Source organism: Chelonoidis abingdonii, chromosome 1, assembly GCF_003597395.2.
Source record: "Chelonoidis abingdonii isolate Lonesome George chromosome 1, CheloAbing_2.0, whole genome shotgun sequence".
Classification (NCBI taxonomy): Eukaryota; Metazoa; Chordata; order Testudines; family Testudinidae; genus Chelonoidis; species Chelonoidis abingdonii.
The window spans coordinates 348300760-348316031 of NC_133769.1; the positions used below are offsets into that span (position 1 = coordinate 348300760).

Sequence of the window (15272 nt, forward strand, 5' to 3'; positions counted from 1 at the left end):
GGGACACCTGGCAACTATTCCCAGCTCTCTCATGTGACTTTGGGCAAGTCACTTCATCTTTCTGTGCCTGTTTCCTCTCCCATATAGGGCCGGTGCAACCATTTAGGTGACCTAGGCAGTCACCTAGGGTGCTGGGATTTGGGGGGCGCCATTTTCTTTGGCAGCGACTGTGGCGGCCGGATCTTTGGCTGCCCCAGTCGCTGCTGGCATTTAGGCGGAGGGAGCTGGGGCAGGGGAGCGTGGGGAGGGCCGCCTGCAGCAAGTAAGGGGGAAGCGGCATGCAGGGGAACTCCCCGCCCCAGCTCACCCCTGCCCCGCCTCCTCCCCGAGCATGCCGTGGCTGCTTCACTACTCCTGCCTCCCAGGCTTGCAGCACCAATCAGCTTAGGCGCCTCAAGCCTGGGAGGCGGGAGAAGTGAAGCAGCGATGGTGTGCTCGGGGTGCTCGTGCACAGAGCAGGGGTGAGCTGCGGCGGGGGGGTGCCTGAGGGTGGAGAGCTGCCGCAAGAGGGGCGCCTCAGGGCAGAGGGGAGGAGCTGCCGTGGGGGGGGGATGCGGCAGGGGGCGCAAGGTGGGAGTTTCACCTAGGGCCTGAAACATCCTTGCACCAGCCCTGCTCCCATCATGTGAATCTCTTGTCTATTTAGACTGGAAGCTTTTAGGGCAAGGACTGTCTTGCACTGTACATTCCCTGTGCTTAGGACAATGGAGCTCCAATTTCAGGAGGGGATGCTAGGTGCTAATACAAATAGGTTTAATGGCGTTTACATTAGCCAGGCGGCAGGTTTCTGCATCCCTGTAGCTTTCACGGAGGAGCGGTATTTTTGTTGTTTTTCCTCATGTCACAAGTTCACTCCCCTCTATCAACAAACAGTGGAATCCTGATTAACCAGGGATCAGTTATGACCTGTGGAGTTTACTTCACTGCACTCCAGGTTCCACTCAGAAAATGAGAGAACTGCCTGAGAGCTTCTACTTTCTTAACTTCCCTCATATTTGTACTGAACTCATCACTGTGGTGTCTGAGCCTTTAATTTAAACAACATCATCACCACAACGTAAAGGTCACACCTGAGTCTAGTTTCCTCCCTCTTCCCGTAGAGGCAGCTGGGGATTTATTGATGGTGGTGGTGATTATTTATTACTGTTCCTCTTGCTCCTTGTCGGGCTGGTGGCAGAGGAATGGAGGCGCTGGTTAGGAAAGAGAGTCTAGTGTAGAGAGGAGACTTGTCATAAACAGATAGTTAAGGGTTAATGTCTCTTTTACCTGTAAAGAGTTAACAAGCTCAGTGAACCTGGCTGACACCTGACCAAAGGACCAATCGGGAGACAAGATACTTTCAAATCTTGGTGGAGGGAAGTCTTTGTTTTGTGCTGTTTTGTTCTGTTCTTTGTTCTCTCTTGGGATTAAGAGAAGCCAGACACGTAACCAGATTTCTCCAATCTTACTGAAACAGTCTCTCAGATTCAAGATAGTAAGTAATAGATAAAAAGCGGATTAGATTTATGTTTGTTTCCTTTATTTGCAAATGTGTATTTTGCTGGAAGGATATTTCACCTCTGTTTGCTGTAACTTATACTTAGGCTGGGAGGGGGAGTCCCTCTGGTCTAGGTGAAGCTGAGACCCTGTAAACATTTTTCCATCTTGATTTTACAGAGATAATTTTTACTGTTTTCTTTCTTTAATTAAAAGCTTTTCTTTTTAAGAACCTGATTAATTTTGTCCTTGTGTTAAGACCCAAGGGGACTGGGTCTGAACCCACCAGGGATTGGTGGGGGAAAGGAGAGAAGGGGGAGGAAAAGCTTGATTCCTTTCTGTTTTAGGATCCAAGGAGTCTGAATCACTGTATCTCTCAGGGTAACCCAGGGAGGGGAAAGTCTGGGAGGGGAAAGGTAGGGAGGATGGTTTATTTTCCCTTGTTTTAAGACCCAAGGGGTTTGGGTCTTGGCCTCCCCAGGGAAGGTTTTGGGGGAACAAGGAGTGCACGAGACACTAAAGCTCTGGTTGGTGGCAGCGCTATAAGATCTAAGCTAGAAATTAAGTTTAGAGGGGTACATGCAGGTCCCCGCTTTCTGGACGCTAAAGTTCAAAGTGGGAAAGAGACCCTGACAAGACTGGACTAGAATTCAAGAGACCTGGGTTTAATTCCTGCCTCAGACTCCTTGTGTGCTATTGGGGAAGTCACTTGATCCACCCTATGCCTCAGTTCTCCATCTGTAAATCAGAGTTTGCACTTCCCTACATAGGAGGGGTTGTGAATATACAATCCATTGAAAATTGTGTGTGTGGGGGGGGGGGCAGTGCACGTACATAAATAGTGACAAGTGGAAACCTATGCTTGAGTTTTCCTGAAGTTGAAGGTTGGCAGCATTGTGGGGAAGGTGAAGTTCTTGGTCCCCCAAATCCAGAGCACAAAGATTGGCTTCCCTGATTAGCTGTTTATCCAAAGGTTCTGAGTGAGGACCATGAGGAACTTTAAAATGCCTTACAGATTTGGGAAACATTTCCCTTGATGTGCTAACACATTCATTGGATCCACACACTTTTAAAAGCTTTGTAATTGTTTTACTTTTATTTCTTACTAAATGTTGTCCTTCAGAGGCACAATCCTTTTGCTGTGAGGACACGCTACCATCTCATCTGGAGCATGGTGATACAAATGACAACCCAGCCTCTGATTTAACTGCTGCCATTACTACTTCTTCCCTTAAAATTATACAAAGTGGGCACCTGTAATAGAGATGTCTCAGCTTTCAGCTCTAGTGTAGCACAATGAAAGGAAAACAGCCTTCAGGCCTTAACTGATGTAGCATCAGGGATGAAACATTCAGCTGGCAGAATGAGGATGGTGCACTTACTCTTTTAGCCCTAGAGACCAGTGTTCAGATCTAGATTAGGTTACTGGTGAAAATAAGTTTCGTGGTTTCTGCAGGTCCTTACTGTATGGATTGCAGTTTTATTTTGAATAGCCTCTGCATTGTGACTCAATATGCTTTATCACATTCTCTAAGCAGTATTTATCCTCACCAGCTCCATTCTGGGACAGCTCTGTTCCAGTGTTTATTCCCCACATAACATGTAGACACTGTATACTTCCACAGCATTCCATGCAGCAGACATTCTGCTAAGAGGACTCTTTGTGTCAGTTTACACTGGCGGAAGCTGGCATCTACCCAGGCTGTATCTGGTCCATATATCTGGCCCATTATATCTATTTTACACCTGGGTAACTGAGGAAGAATAGTTAACTGGGATGCCAAAGGTCAAAATGCAAACCATGGCAGAGTTGAGTATAGAAACCAAGAGCGCTGACTCCAGGTCGCCTGCTCTACAGGGTCTCAAATCATGGTCTGTGAAGCACATGCCAGAGAGCTGGCAAGTCACATGTTGCGGGCTCCACCTGCTCGGGTCAACAGGCCTATCATTAGAAGAAGAGCACGGAGACTGTTGGAATTAAGAAAGAAGTGCCAGCCTACCTACTTCTACTAGTAGCTACTGCTAGATAACAGGAGAAGATGGAACCGGAGCAGCTCCCACGGACTGGAGCCAACCGCAGAATGACTACAAATAACTAAACATTTCCGCATAGTTACAAATGTCGTAGTTGGCAATGGGATGTTGTGCAACAGTGAAAGGGAAATAGTTTCCTCTGATCAGTAAAAGAGGTGGGGGGTGCGCAGGAGGCAGTGATCCCCAGCTCACTCTAGCCACCAGATACACTCACTGAAATGTGTCTGTCTCTGTTGTGCATTGCTTGGCTCTAGACGGTACTTTAGTTTTTTACTTTCATCTGCACTTGAGTTTGCACAAAAGTCCCATAAAATATTAAAGCTAACACACTCCTGCACACTTCCCCACTCCGTGACATTCATTTTTTTCCCACTTTGCTAGCTTTGGAAATCTAGGTAAAATATCTGGGACAAGGGCATGGGCTGAATTTTCAGCTACGGCCAACTTCCATAAGACCTGATGCCCCACGACTCACAGCTTCTGATCCTGAGATTGGCCAGATTTGGACTGGTTGTAAGTTTGAATGGGCCTGCTCCAATTCATGCTAGGGGACAATGGCTCAAGAGAGGCCATTCCACTGCCCAGCACTCAGAGGCTGGGGGCGCAGAGCTGGCTAAGCTGCTTGTATGCCACATAGGGACTCTCTTCAGCTGCTCTACATGCAGGAGTGGTGCCTGGCAGATGAAATGGGCAGAAGACAAGGGGAAGGATTTGGCCTTATGAGTTTATCATGAACAACCCTTTATTTAAAAGGCTTTGACCAGACAAACCTGTAGCCGTCTGAACTAAAGAAAATTGGAAATGGAACTAAAGAAAATTGGAAATGTTTCTAACACAACAAACTTAACTGATAGAGTTTAGAAATCTAAGTTGTTACTTTTTACTCCCAAAGCTCAATAAAGGAAAAGGCTGAGACGCGTGTATAAAAGTAAATCTGGATTCACCTTCCATTTCAACGTCTTATCTCAGAGGGCTTAAAAACTGGCCGTCAACAACTACTTTAAATTAAAAGCTGGCTTATTAAGCTATCAATTGAAGAGGAATCTTTTCATCATCAAGATGGTCCTACAAACTACAGTTGTTGTTTTGAAATTAAGAAGCAGCAGTTTATTTTTCCCCATGCAACAAATAAACACTCCAATTTTGTAGGAGCAGTTTAGACAGGCGGTCTGAAAGTTTGGCCTGACATGGTCTAAAGACAAAATACAAGGACCGGGGGGGGGGGAAGGAGAGAAGAGGTGCTTTGAAAAGTAGCCATTACAGGAACGGTAAATACAGTTCTTTCCCGAAAGGCTTTTATTACGCTTACTATGGAGTTTATTCTCCTGCATATAACTCCCATAAGGCTCATTATACCCTGAAAGGTCCATTATTGACATGTCTTTTACCGGTATGCACGTAACATGTTTTTCCAATTATCCATCTAAATACAGCACCGTACACACACTCTTGGGACAAATATGACACAGTTTTTATTTTGGAGACAATGTTTTAAAGGATCTTGAGTTTAAAAACATATCTTCTCTTGTAGCTTTATCTTCTCTTTCCTTTCTTTGTCATCTGTTTCATCTTCCCCATTCATATGCTTATTAAATATTACAGCTCCTCTGTATGCTCTGAAATTTCATGTCCATTTCATTAAATGAAAAACACATGAAAGTCAAGAGAGCAAGGATTGTCCAGGGGTTACTGCTCTAATCTAGGACTTGGGAGATCGGCATTCATGTCACTGGTAACAAACTGATAACTTAAACAGTTATAAGTCACCAGGACCAGATGGTATTCACCGAAGAGTTCTGAAGGAACTCAGATATAATATTGCAGAACTGCTGACTGTGGCATGTAACCTGTCACTTATATCAGCCTCTGTACCAGATGACTGGAGGATAGCTAATATGATGCCAATTTTTAAACAAGACTCCAGAGGCGATCCTGGCAATTAGAGGCCGGTAAGCATAACTTCAGTACCAGAGAAACTGTTTGAAAGGACAGAATTATCAGACACACAGATAAACACGATTTGTTGGGGAAGAGATAATACATCTTTCGTAAAGGTAAATCATGCCTTGTCAATCTATTAGAATTTTTTGAGAGGGTCAAAAAACTTGTGGACAAGAGGGATCCAGTGGATATAATTACTTGGACTTCCACAAAACCTTTGACAAGGTCCCTCACCAAAGGCTTTTAAGCAAAGTAAGCTGTCCTGAGGTAAGAGGGGATTAGGGATAGGTAACAGCTTCTATATGAGGAGAGATTAAAAAGAATGGGACTTTTCAGCTTGGAAAAGAGACAACTAAGGGGGGATGTGATAGAGGTCTATAAAATCATGAATAGTGTGAAGAGAGAGAATAAGGAAGTATTATTTATCCCTGCACATAACACAAGAACCAGAGGTCACCCAATGAAATTAAAACAAACAAAAGAAATAACTACTTCACACAATGCACAATCACTAGGAACTCACTGTCAGAGGATGTTGTGAAGGCCGAAAGTACAACTGGATTCAAAAAAGAATTAGATACGTTGATGGAGGACAGGTCCATCAATGGCTATTAGCCAAGATGATCAGGGATGCAACCCCATGCTCTGGGTGTCCTAAATCTCTAGCTGCCAGAAGATGGGAATGGATGACACGAGATGGACCACTTGATGATGACCTGTTCTGTTCACTCCTGCTGGGGCACTTGGCATTGGCCACTGTCAGAAGACAGGATACTGGGCTAGCTGGACCTTTGGTATGACCTTGTATGATTGTTCTTATGTTATGTCCCTGCTCTGCTACAGATTTCCTATGTGACCTCGGTGCCTCAGTTTTCCATCTGGGAAATGGGGATAATAGCCCAACATTAAATGCATTAAAGATTGTGAGTTGCTCAGATACAACAGGGATGGGGACCATAAAGTACTTAAGAAAGACAAACACACAGACTGTTACAGTCTTTAATGTGGTCTACAAGGGAAGCAAGGTGCCCTGCTCAAGCTGTGACTTCAGCTGCAGTACGCAAAGCAGGAGTTAAATGCTATGAGTAAGAGAGTGAGGGGGGCTGAGAGCAGGAGGAGGCCTGGCTCCACCCAACCTACTTGCTGGCTACAGAAGCTGGACAGACACACAGGGAGGAATAAACTGCTCCACAAAAACAGGCAAAGCAAGTTACTGCTTCTCCCAGAGCAGGCACTGAGTAAAGGAGAAATTGTTGCTCATTAAGTCACAATTCACCTCTGGTCTTCCTATGGGGTAGTGCAGCAAGGTGCTGCCTCTTCTTTAGGGCAGGCTGTCAAGTTATAATCTAATTTTTGGTAGTGCATTGAGAGATATGGGAAACAAAGCTAAAGTTTTGTCTGAAGGTGGTAAATGCTAGCAAATGTTATGAAAATCGAATTAAAAGCTGGTTTCAGAGTAGCAGGCATGTTAGTCTGCATCCGCAAAAAGAACAGGAGTGCTTGTGGCACCTTAGAGACTAACAAATTTATTTGAGCATAAGCTTTCGTGGGCTACAGCCCACTTCATTGGATGCATAGAATTAAAAGCTGATGCTCAAGTCAGGTTCTGCAGATTCCCATGCAAATAGCTTTTATGCCTTTGGACCTAAATTGAATGGCTAACGCTTTGCTGGTCTGGGACTTTAGCTCAGAACAGAGCCTCCGGTGCTATTTTTGCACATACAGCGAGGTGTAAACTGCCCCATCCTGTGGTACTACAGTCCATGGCACCTCAGTGGAGACCCGCTCTGATCAAATTAAAGAATGATGCTATAGATTCACTGCAGGGCAGCCAGTGTTTCTTTAAACTGGTAAATCCTGAACAGCTGAGTGCTTCCTACCTCAGAACACATCTTACCTTATGGACTCTCTCCTTACAGCTGCATGGGCTGTAACATAAATATATAAAGTAACTCCTCACTTAAAGTTGTCCCAGTTAACATTGTTTCGTTGTTACCTTGCTAATCAATTAGGGAACAGGCTTGTTTAAAGTTGTGCAATGCTCCTTTCTAATGTTGTTTGGCAGCTGCCTGCTTTGTCCACTGCTTGCAGGAAGAGCAGCCCGTTGCAGCTAGCTGGTGGGGGCTTGGAACCAGGGTGGACCGGCAGCCCCCCTATCAGCTCCCCCATCCCATAAGTTTCCTGTGCAGCAGCTGCCCAACAGGCTAGCAATTGCAGCTATCCCTCCCCCCACTGCCATGTGCTGCTCCTACCCTCTGCCTCCTGCTTGCTGGGGGGGCGTGGAGGGGAGGAAGAAGGGAGCTAATGTCAGAGTGTTCCCCTCCCCCCCGGTCCTGCACCCCGCTCATTCCATCTTCTATAGAGCAGGGGGGGGCACACGACAGGGCTCAAGACAGAGGGAGCTTCCCAGCAGCTGCCTCAGCAAGCTGCTTATCTAATTAACAAGGCAGTGTACTTAAAAGGGAAATGCACATCTCTCTCTCTCTCACAACACAGTGTGTATCTCTGTCTGCAATGCTGTCTCCCCTCCCTCCATTCCTGCTGCCTTGTAGAGTGTGAGAGTTAACTCTTGAGGGCTCAGACAATTGCTAGTTCATCATTTAACAGTAAGGCATTCCCTGGGAAATATCCCACCCTCTTCCACCCTGACTCCTCCACCTCAACCAAGCTTCACAATCATCATCGTGTACCAGTATTAAATTGTTTGTTTAAAACTTATACTGGGTGTGTCTGTACGTATATAATATAGTCTTTTTTCTGGAGAAAAAAAATTCCCTAGAACCTAACCCCCTCATTTACATTAATTCTTATGTGGAAATTGGATTCGCTTAACATCGTTTCGCTTAAACTCACATTTTTCAGGAACATAACTACAACGTTAGGTGAGGAGTTACTGTATTTGGATACATGTATGTGCCCTAGCATACAAATATATAAAACTCATGAAATATGTGACATAGGCAGAGAGGTGCAGAGGTGCTTCTAAAAGGTGATGCAATTTGGTATGTTTCAATTGTTTCATTCAATAAGCAAAATGAGCAAAATGAATATTGTAAATTACATTAAAATAGCCTGGCAGAGGGACTTGGATCAGTACATCAACACAGGCAATAAAATGATCAAATGGTTCTTCTGAGATCACCTTAGGCTTGCATAGTCCATCTGCAATCACATACCATGGATACAACATGATGCCTCCTCATCTATCTAGGGAAATATTTTGTTAGTGAGATTACAGTTCAGGTTCATGTCTGTAAAATGGTATATTTAATACTGAAATATTACTTGCTTCAACTCTAGCAACACCTGGGATCACACCCACGCTTCAATCTTATCCTGCATACTGTGATGCAGTAATACATTAAAATGTATAAAATTCACTTAACTAAGCTATGCAAAGTTTCACACTGACTGCCTAGACTAAAAAATATATGATCGCCTTATACTATTCAACAGTTATGTTTACTGCATGACAGGAAAGTCAGTCTTTATTTTTCAATCTCTTTGATTTTATAAAACAAGTGGGACTTAAATGAGGATTCTCATCCAAAATGGCCTAATCTTGGTTAACCTTATTACTTTTCACTGATAGATGTTACACAAGAGAAAGGAACGCGTGATGCAGTTCTTTGCATGTGTAATCATTCCTAAGGAAAAGGCAATGAACGACATCTCATTTTGCTCCAACAGCTTAAAATCAGGAAGCATACATCTGAAAGAATTTACTTTTAGAATGGCTGACCCCTCTAAATCAATGGATAAATTGCTTCATTTGAAACAACAAAATAAAAACACCCCTATTATATCAAAGTACTATAACTAAAAGCTGTGAACAGGATGGTAGACATGCAGTTTGTTCAACTAAATTGATTATTCAGTGAAGAAGGACCCTGTGTTACAATTATGAAGCATTTCCATCCTCCGACATAAACGTATGAGCTTCCAAAATTAAGCTGGTCACTTAAATATTAAAGACCACATTGTGCTATCAATTTTTCAGTAGATATCCACGGTAGTGATGAAAGCTTGTTTCCAAACCAATGGTACAATATGCCCTAATATATCTTCTGGCCTCAAGAGAGTTTCACACAAAGCCCTAAATTTGTAGCATCAATAATGGTCCATTTTCTACCCTCATTTAGGGTTTGATTCCGTGAAGTGCTGAGCCCTCTGGCTCTGATCCAGCAAAGCACCTAAGCATGTGCTTAAAACTTCGCATGTGTATAGTCTCAACGACTTCATGTGCATGAGAATAAGCAAACGGCTCAGTGCTTTGTTGGAGAGGGCCAGAGAACTCTGCACACTGTGGGATCAATCCATGATCCCCTTCTTTGAAATATCTCGCCAGATTTAACTTAACTGAAAGCAATACTCAGATCTTCTGAATAACAGTCTCACAGTTAGAGAGCTCTGTCTAGTCTATCTATCTCAGATACGCGTATGACCGGCTTTACTATAGTGTTTGAGTGGCTCACAGTCTTTAAGGCATTTACCCTCACAACACCCATTTTACAGATAGCATCAATTTTTCAAAGGTGCTTAAGAGATTTAGGAGCCAAATACCATTTTCACAAGTGGCTTACGAGTCTAAGTCTGAAATGGGCTAAAGATGGCCTTCCATAGAACCACTTTTTAGGCTGTTCAGCAAAGAGTCAAGTCACAGAGACTTAATTCATATAACAGGAATCTCCACCTATCCCCCCGCTGCCTAGAAGAACAATCATAACTCACAGATTCGATAAGCCACCTCATACAAGCAGAGAAGTTGTTTTTGTTTTTTTTGTTTTTTTTAATATTCTTTTTGAAATTCCGCAGTATGAAGGCATATTTTCCAATCACACAGATGCAAATGAAAAACAAGTGTGGTTTAGAATACACAATCATCTGAATGGCCAGGTCTTACATCTCAAGCAGATCAACTCTTGCGCCTAGTCACCTACAATGGTAATATAAGATACAGCACCCAATGGTCCGTATTCAAAGAACACTACTACTGCAATGCATATCAAGCTGCTTTTTTGTTTGTTGTTTTTGTTGAAATTGCTGCTTTTCCCTGTTACCATGAAACAGATCAATCTTCATCTTCTCAATTCACAGCTGAAATGAGAACAACATTCCCCAAAGCAAGAGCCAATGAGAAAACATATGATCAGGAAAATAAGTGCTGGAAAGATAATATTTCAATTACCTTCAGAATTATACATGGATTTGCTCTGGTGTACATTATAATCCCATTGCTTTGCAAGGTTCGCAGACGCAGAGCCAGCTTGAATTCTTCTTTCTTGCTATTTTCAGAAACCCGGTATTTGATGTAACTATTCCCAGCAAAGCTAAGGGAAGTGTGCCCTGAAATAACCATTTTGAGAAGATACATATTGCAAATGAAGTTAATAAGAGAACATGGGTAGCTAATGAAGAAGAAACTTTAAAATAAAACTCACCTTTGACTGATTAAAAATGTGTCTCCATTGCAAACCACACACCATAGGATTTGGGGAGAATAATTTCATATAAGGGGGAAAATCCAACTCACCATTCTCAGACAAGAAGCCTTATTGACTTCCTTGGAACTATTGGCAGCTGTAAGGTGAGAAGAATTTAGCTCTAGCAGAGCACCAGAAATCAGAATGTGCTGGTGAATCTGTACCCTCTGTTAGCATCAGGATACTTCTCACTCTGAGTCCTACTGAAAGCCCATTGAAGTCAATGGAAATGGTCTGCTTGACTTTGTGTCAAGACCCTAGTACCTTGGTGGTTAACATAAGCTGAACAAAATGTACAAAGTTCCTGAAACATTCTTTTCAAGACAGCATGGTATTTTTATCACAAAAATTACAAACTTAATGAATGTTAATAACAAGTAAAACCTTGAATTAATATCATATGTCTCCTAAAGGATTCCAAAGTGCTTTGCTGCTAGCAGGGCAGTATCCAGTGATAGCAGTTCTCTAGAAAGAACTGACTGCTCAAAAGTCCCATGTTTTACTGATTTGGGGCACCATCCTGATCAGATTTAGGTCAATGGGAGTTTTGTCTGTAGATGCAGAATCAGGTGTACATATACAGCACCAGGTTTGCACAACCAGCATTTTTTACAACACTCTTAAGTAAACGGCGTGAGACCAGATTCTGAGAGGTGTTGTACATACACAACTCCCATTGACTTCAATAGCAATTCTCTGTATTATGGTACACCGACAGAACTTATATAAAAATTACAATTTTAAGTATTTCCTGGTTATTCTTTTGACAGAATTTGCACCTGAACATTCTCCGAGCTTCCCTGGTGGGCACTGGCAGATGAACGGTCTTCGACTAGCTTCGTACCCCACACACTGCATGTCCCCAGGACACGGCTTCTCCATACAGGGATCACTGGACCCAGGACACAGCCCTCCTGTGATCAATTGAAACATGTTAAGAATACAATGTCAAACATACACCTTGGCAACAGGAAGCAGAAACAGACTTAAAAACTGTAACAGAATTTAACTCTAGACTGTAAACTCTGTGGGGCGGGGATGTCTTTTAAATAAGTGTGCAAAGAGCCCCTAGTGTAATGGGGTGCTGGTCCTTGACTGGGAGCTTAGGTGATGCCAAAAGACAAATGAAAAATAAATAATAATAATAAACAATTGTGACCAATTCACTGCTATCATGATGCCAATGTTTTCATTCCAAACCCCCTCTCTGGAGGGGATCTAGAGCTGACCCACGAAATACATTACTAGGGCTACATCCTTTTTCTGCCTTGCCTCAAGTCTGGAGAATTCTGTGCAGGCAGGCAGGGATAGCCATGCCCAGGTTGCACAGTGTAAGGAATGCTCCTTGTGTGGGTGGTCCTGCAGAATCCTCACGCTCCAGAATGGTATGCTGATCCCTCCAGAAGAGGAAACCAACCCCATAAAGCTGGATTCTGGACACACTGCTAAGCGCCACAAATCCTGCATCCTCCCTCCCAAATGTGGCTGCATAAATTCCACTGCATCTGGGATCCTGGACAAAAAAGGAGGAGTGGACAGGATTTTTCTGTCTTTGAAGCTAAGTATTATCCTACAAAGGATTCAGGGTGGAGACATTTTTTTAATTTAAAAAATAATCAGATGGGTTATTTTAAATTATATATTTTTAAGACAGGAGAAGTTTAACACTCTAAATAGCTAGCTTCACTTTATAGACTTAAATTGGGCAAAATAATCCTTAAAATACTCAAACTGTATTTAGTGGCATATGTAAATGGGTTAAAATTACTTAAACTTTGAAAAGTCGTGACAGCTGAGGCACCATCATTACTTTCATAAGGATTCTGATTAGGTTTGCCAACATGGGACACAATTTTGGTCTGACCTGTATCCATAAAGATCTCCTGCTGACCTCAAGGGGTAGTCTGGAGGCAGAATTGAGTCCCTAACGTCTAAACCTTGCTTAAAAAATCTTTCCTTACAACACAGGCACTGCAAGCACTTCAAAAATTCCCTAAATATGTAACATCCAACAAACTCAGATGGCTGCTAAGGGCTTGATTTAAAGCTAATGGAAGTCAATGGAAAGTTTCCATTGAATTTAACGGATTCTGGATCAGGACCTTATTGTCTTTTTAAAAGCCCTTAAATACATATATATTTAAATTATCTCAGTCTGGAAAGACATGTAAACACTGTAAACCACAACGCAAATGACCACACAGCCTCTGAGGGAGGCACTGAAGCTCATCATATTAACCCTCAAACGCTTCTAGAAAGAGACACTTTCTTTTTAGCCACCACAAAGAAATGCAAAGGAAATTAGTATGCACTGGGCTAAGTTCTGCCCTTGGATGAGTTTGTGGGACTTCTAGTGAAATACATGTGGTTATGCACGCCAGCCTATGCTTGGGATTTATTTGCTTCTGTTGATTTGTATCTAGGGCTTGAACAGAGAAAGGGCTAGTGGTGGGGGATAGATGGATAGAGTTACCACTTCCTCGTCTGTCAAACTTAAATTAATATATCTCAGAGTAGATTTAAGGACAGGTGAGTCCCCCCTTATTGAATATTTGCTGTTCCTGCTTTGTGTCACAACCTTAAAGTCATTTGAATGTGGGTTTTTGGGTTTTTTTTAGTGCATGTATTTTATTTACAGTGCATAAAGAAAGTAATGAACTTGTAATAGGGCAAACCCCTCCCACTCCTTGCGGTTACGAAAGAGACTACGTTACTGTTAACACACTTTTGTACAAGCCAAGCATGGCTCAGACTAAGCATAGCTCAAGTTACCTGGCATGGTAGGTATGTTCTGGAAACAGAAAACTTATTACTGTAGGTTTCAAAGTGGAGATGATCTGCCTATAAATATGGCAGAGATTATCAATGTCTATGCTTGACGAGCAACACAGTCAGTTTAACCTTTTAACACCTCCCCTCCTTTGTCAAACATTTGTTTAAGACGTCTGTGCAGTAAATGAGCACTGACGTGAAATGATGCAGGGCAATCTTTATTAATCAGTGTAATAGAGTATATCAACAGGCATAAAAATGAAGAAGAGCTCTGTGTAAGCACAAAAGCATGTCTCTTTCACCATCAGAAATTGCTCCAATAAAAGATCTTATTTCGCTCACCTTGCCTCTCATGCATGAGACTAGTAATACACTATCACATTTCAACTTCTATAGATACTAATAGGGATGAAATCAACAGGCTTCTATGAAAATTTAATTTAATAGGGTTCTATAGAAATATTCTAAAATTATAGAATTTAACTGAGAATGAGATATTTTCGATAGGTGTTTTTGTTTGGTTTCTTTTTAAACAACAACAATCCTATAGAATTCTATAGAAAGGACATAATTCTCTAGAGAATGGTACAAATATACCATAGCAGGGTTATAATTTACTCTTCAATTCCATCAGCTATTTCAATACATTCTCATTAGTGTATGCTCTCTACATGCAAAGTATATCTGTTCTTTGAAGATACTTAAACCTTATGTAAGGCAGTAATTTAAGTGAACCTCTCTGTAGCTGACAAATAGACAAGTCACTTGGGCAAAAGCCCCAGAGCTTGTGAATATGCTGAACTGCTGAGATTTCAGAATGTGGCACTGCACATTTTCACAACTCTTTTACCTTTGATTAAAATCTCTGACATTAAGCAATAAATCAATACTTGGCTTCTCTATCAGTCTCTGCCACTTTTTCGCTGATTCTAACTCTTGATTTGTAGTTCAGATTCATCATTCCACGGTTCAAAAGTATATGGAAAGAATCTAATACATTTATTCATCCTGTGGATTTCACAGCTGTGACAGAAGTTTTAAAATATTCAAACCTGGGAGAAGAAATGTTTTATGCCTCTTTGTATGGTTATAAGTGCATAAGCTACAAATCATGCACTACTGTATGGCACTGTTTTAGCTAATGTGCATGTTCAGGCTGATTTCATAACCGCACTAAGTAAAATTGTAAAATAATTCAAGGATCTGTTATCCACAGCCAGAGCTGTCACATTTCCACTCTGAAGTCCAGCATTTTTACCATTCTTTGTTCTTTCCAAAAGGGATTCAACAATATGGACTAGGATTGATTTTCTTTCCCCTAGGCAAGTCCTGAAAATCCATGGCATTTCCATGTAACTGACATGACTACTAATAAATCTGTTTCCAAGAAGGAATTGCACAGAACCATGAGGTTACGGTCAATCGGTAACCGACAGGAAATTTTGGGAGGGAGTTTGACAGATGATCCCTGTTTATTGCTCTAGGAAGAGGTAGAACTACTCCAAGGTCCCTGCCAGTATGAAGAAGAGGAAAATACTTTCTCAATTCTAACTGTGGCAATGACTT

The 15272-nt window shown here is 42.2% G+C and overlaps 1 protein-coding gene across 1 annotated transcript in view; it reads right to left on the reverse strand.

The window, feature by feature from the left end:
* Nucleotides 1-15272, reverse strand: part of FAT3 (FAT atypical cadherin 3) — a 518717-nt gene that overhangs the window by 34874 nt on the left and 468571 nt on the right. The window contains 2 exon segments of the mRNA XM_075061745.1: nucleotides 10640-10797; nucleotides 11714-11848. Coding sequence (XP_074917846.1) covers nucleotides 10640-10797; nucleotides 11714-11848 — 293 coding nt within the window.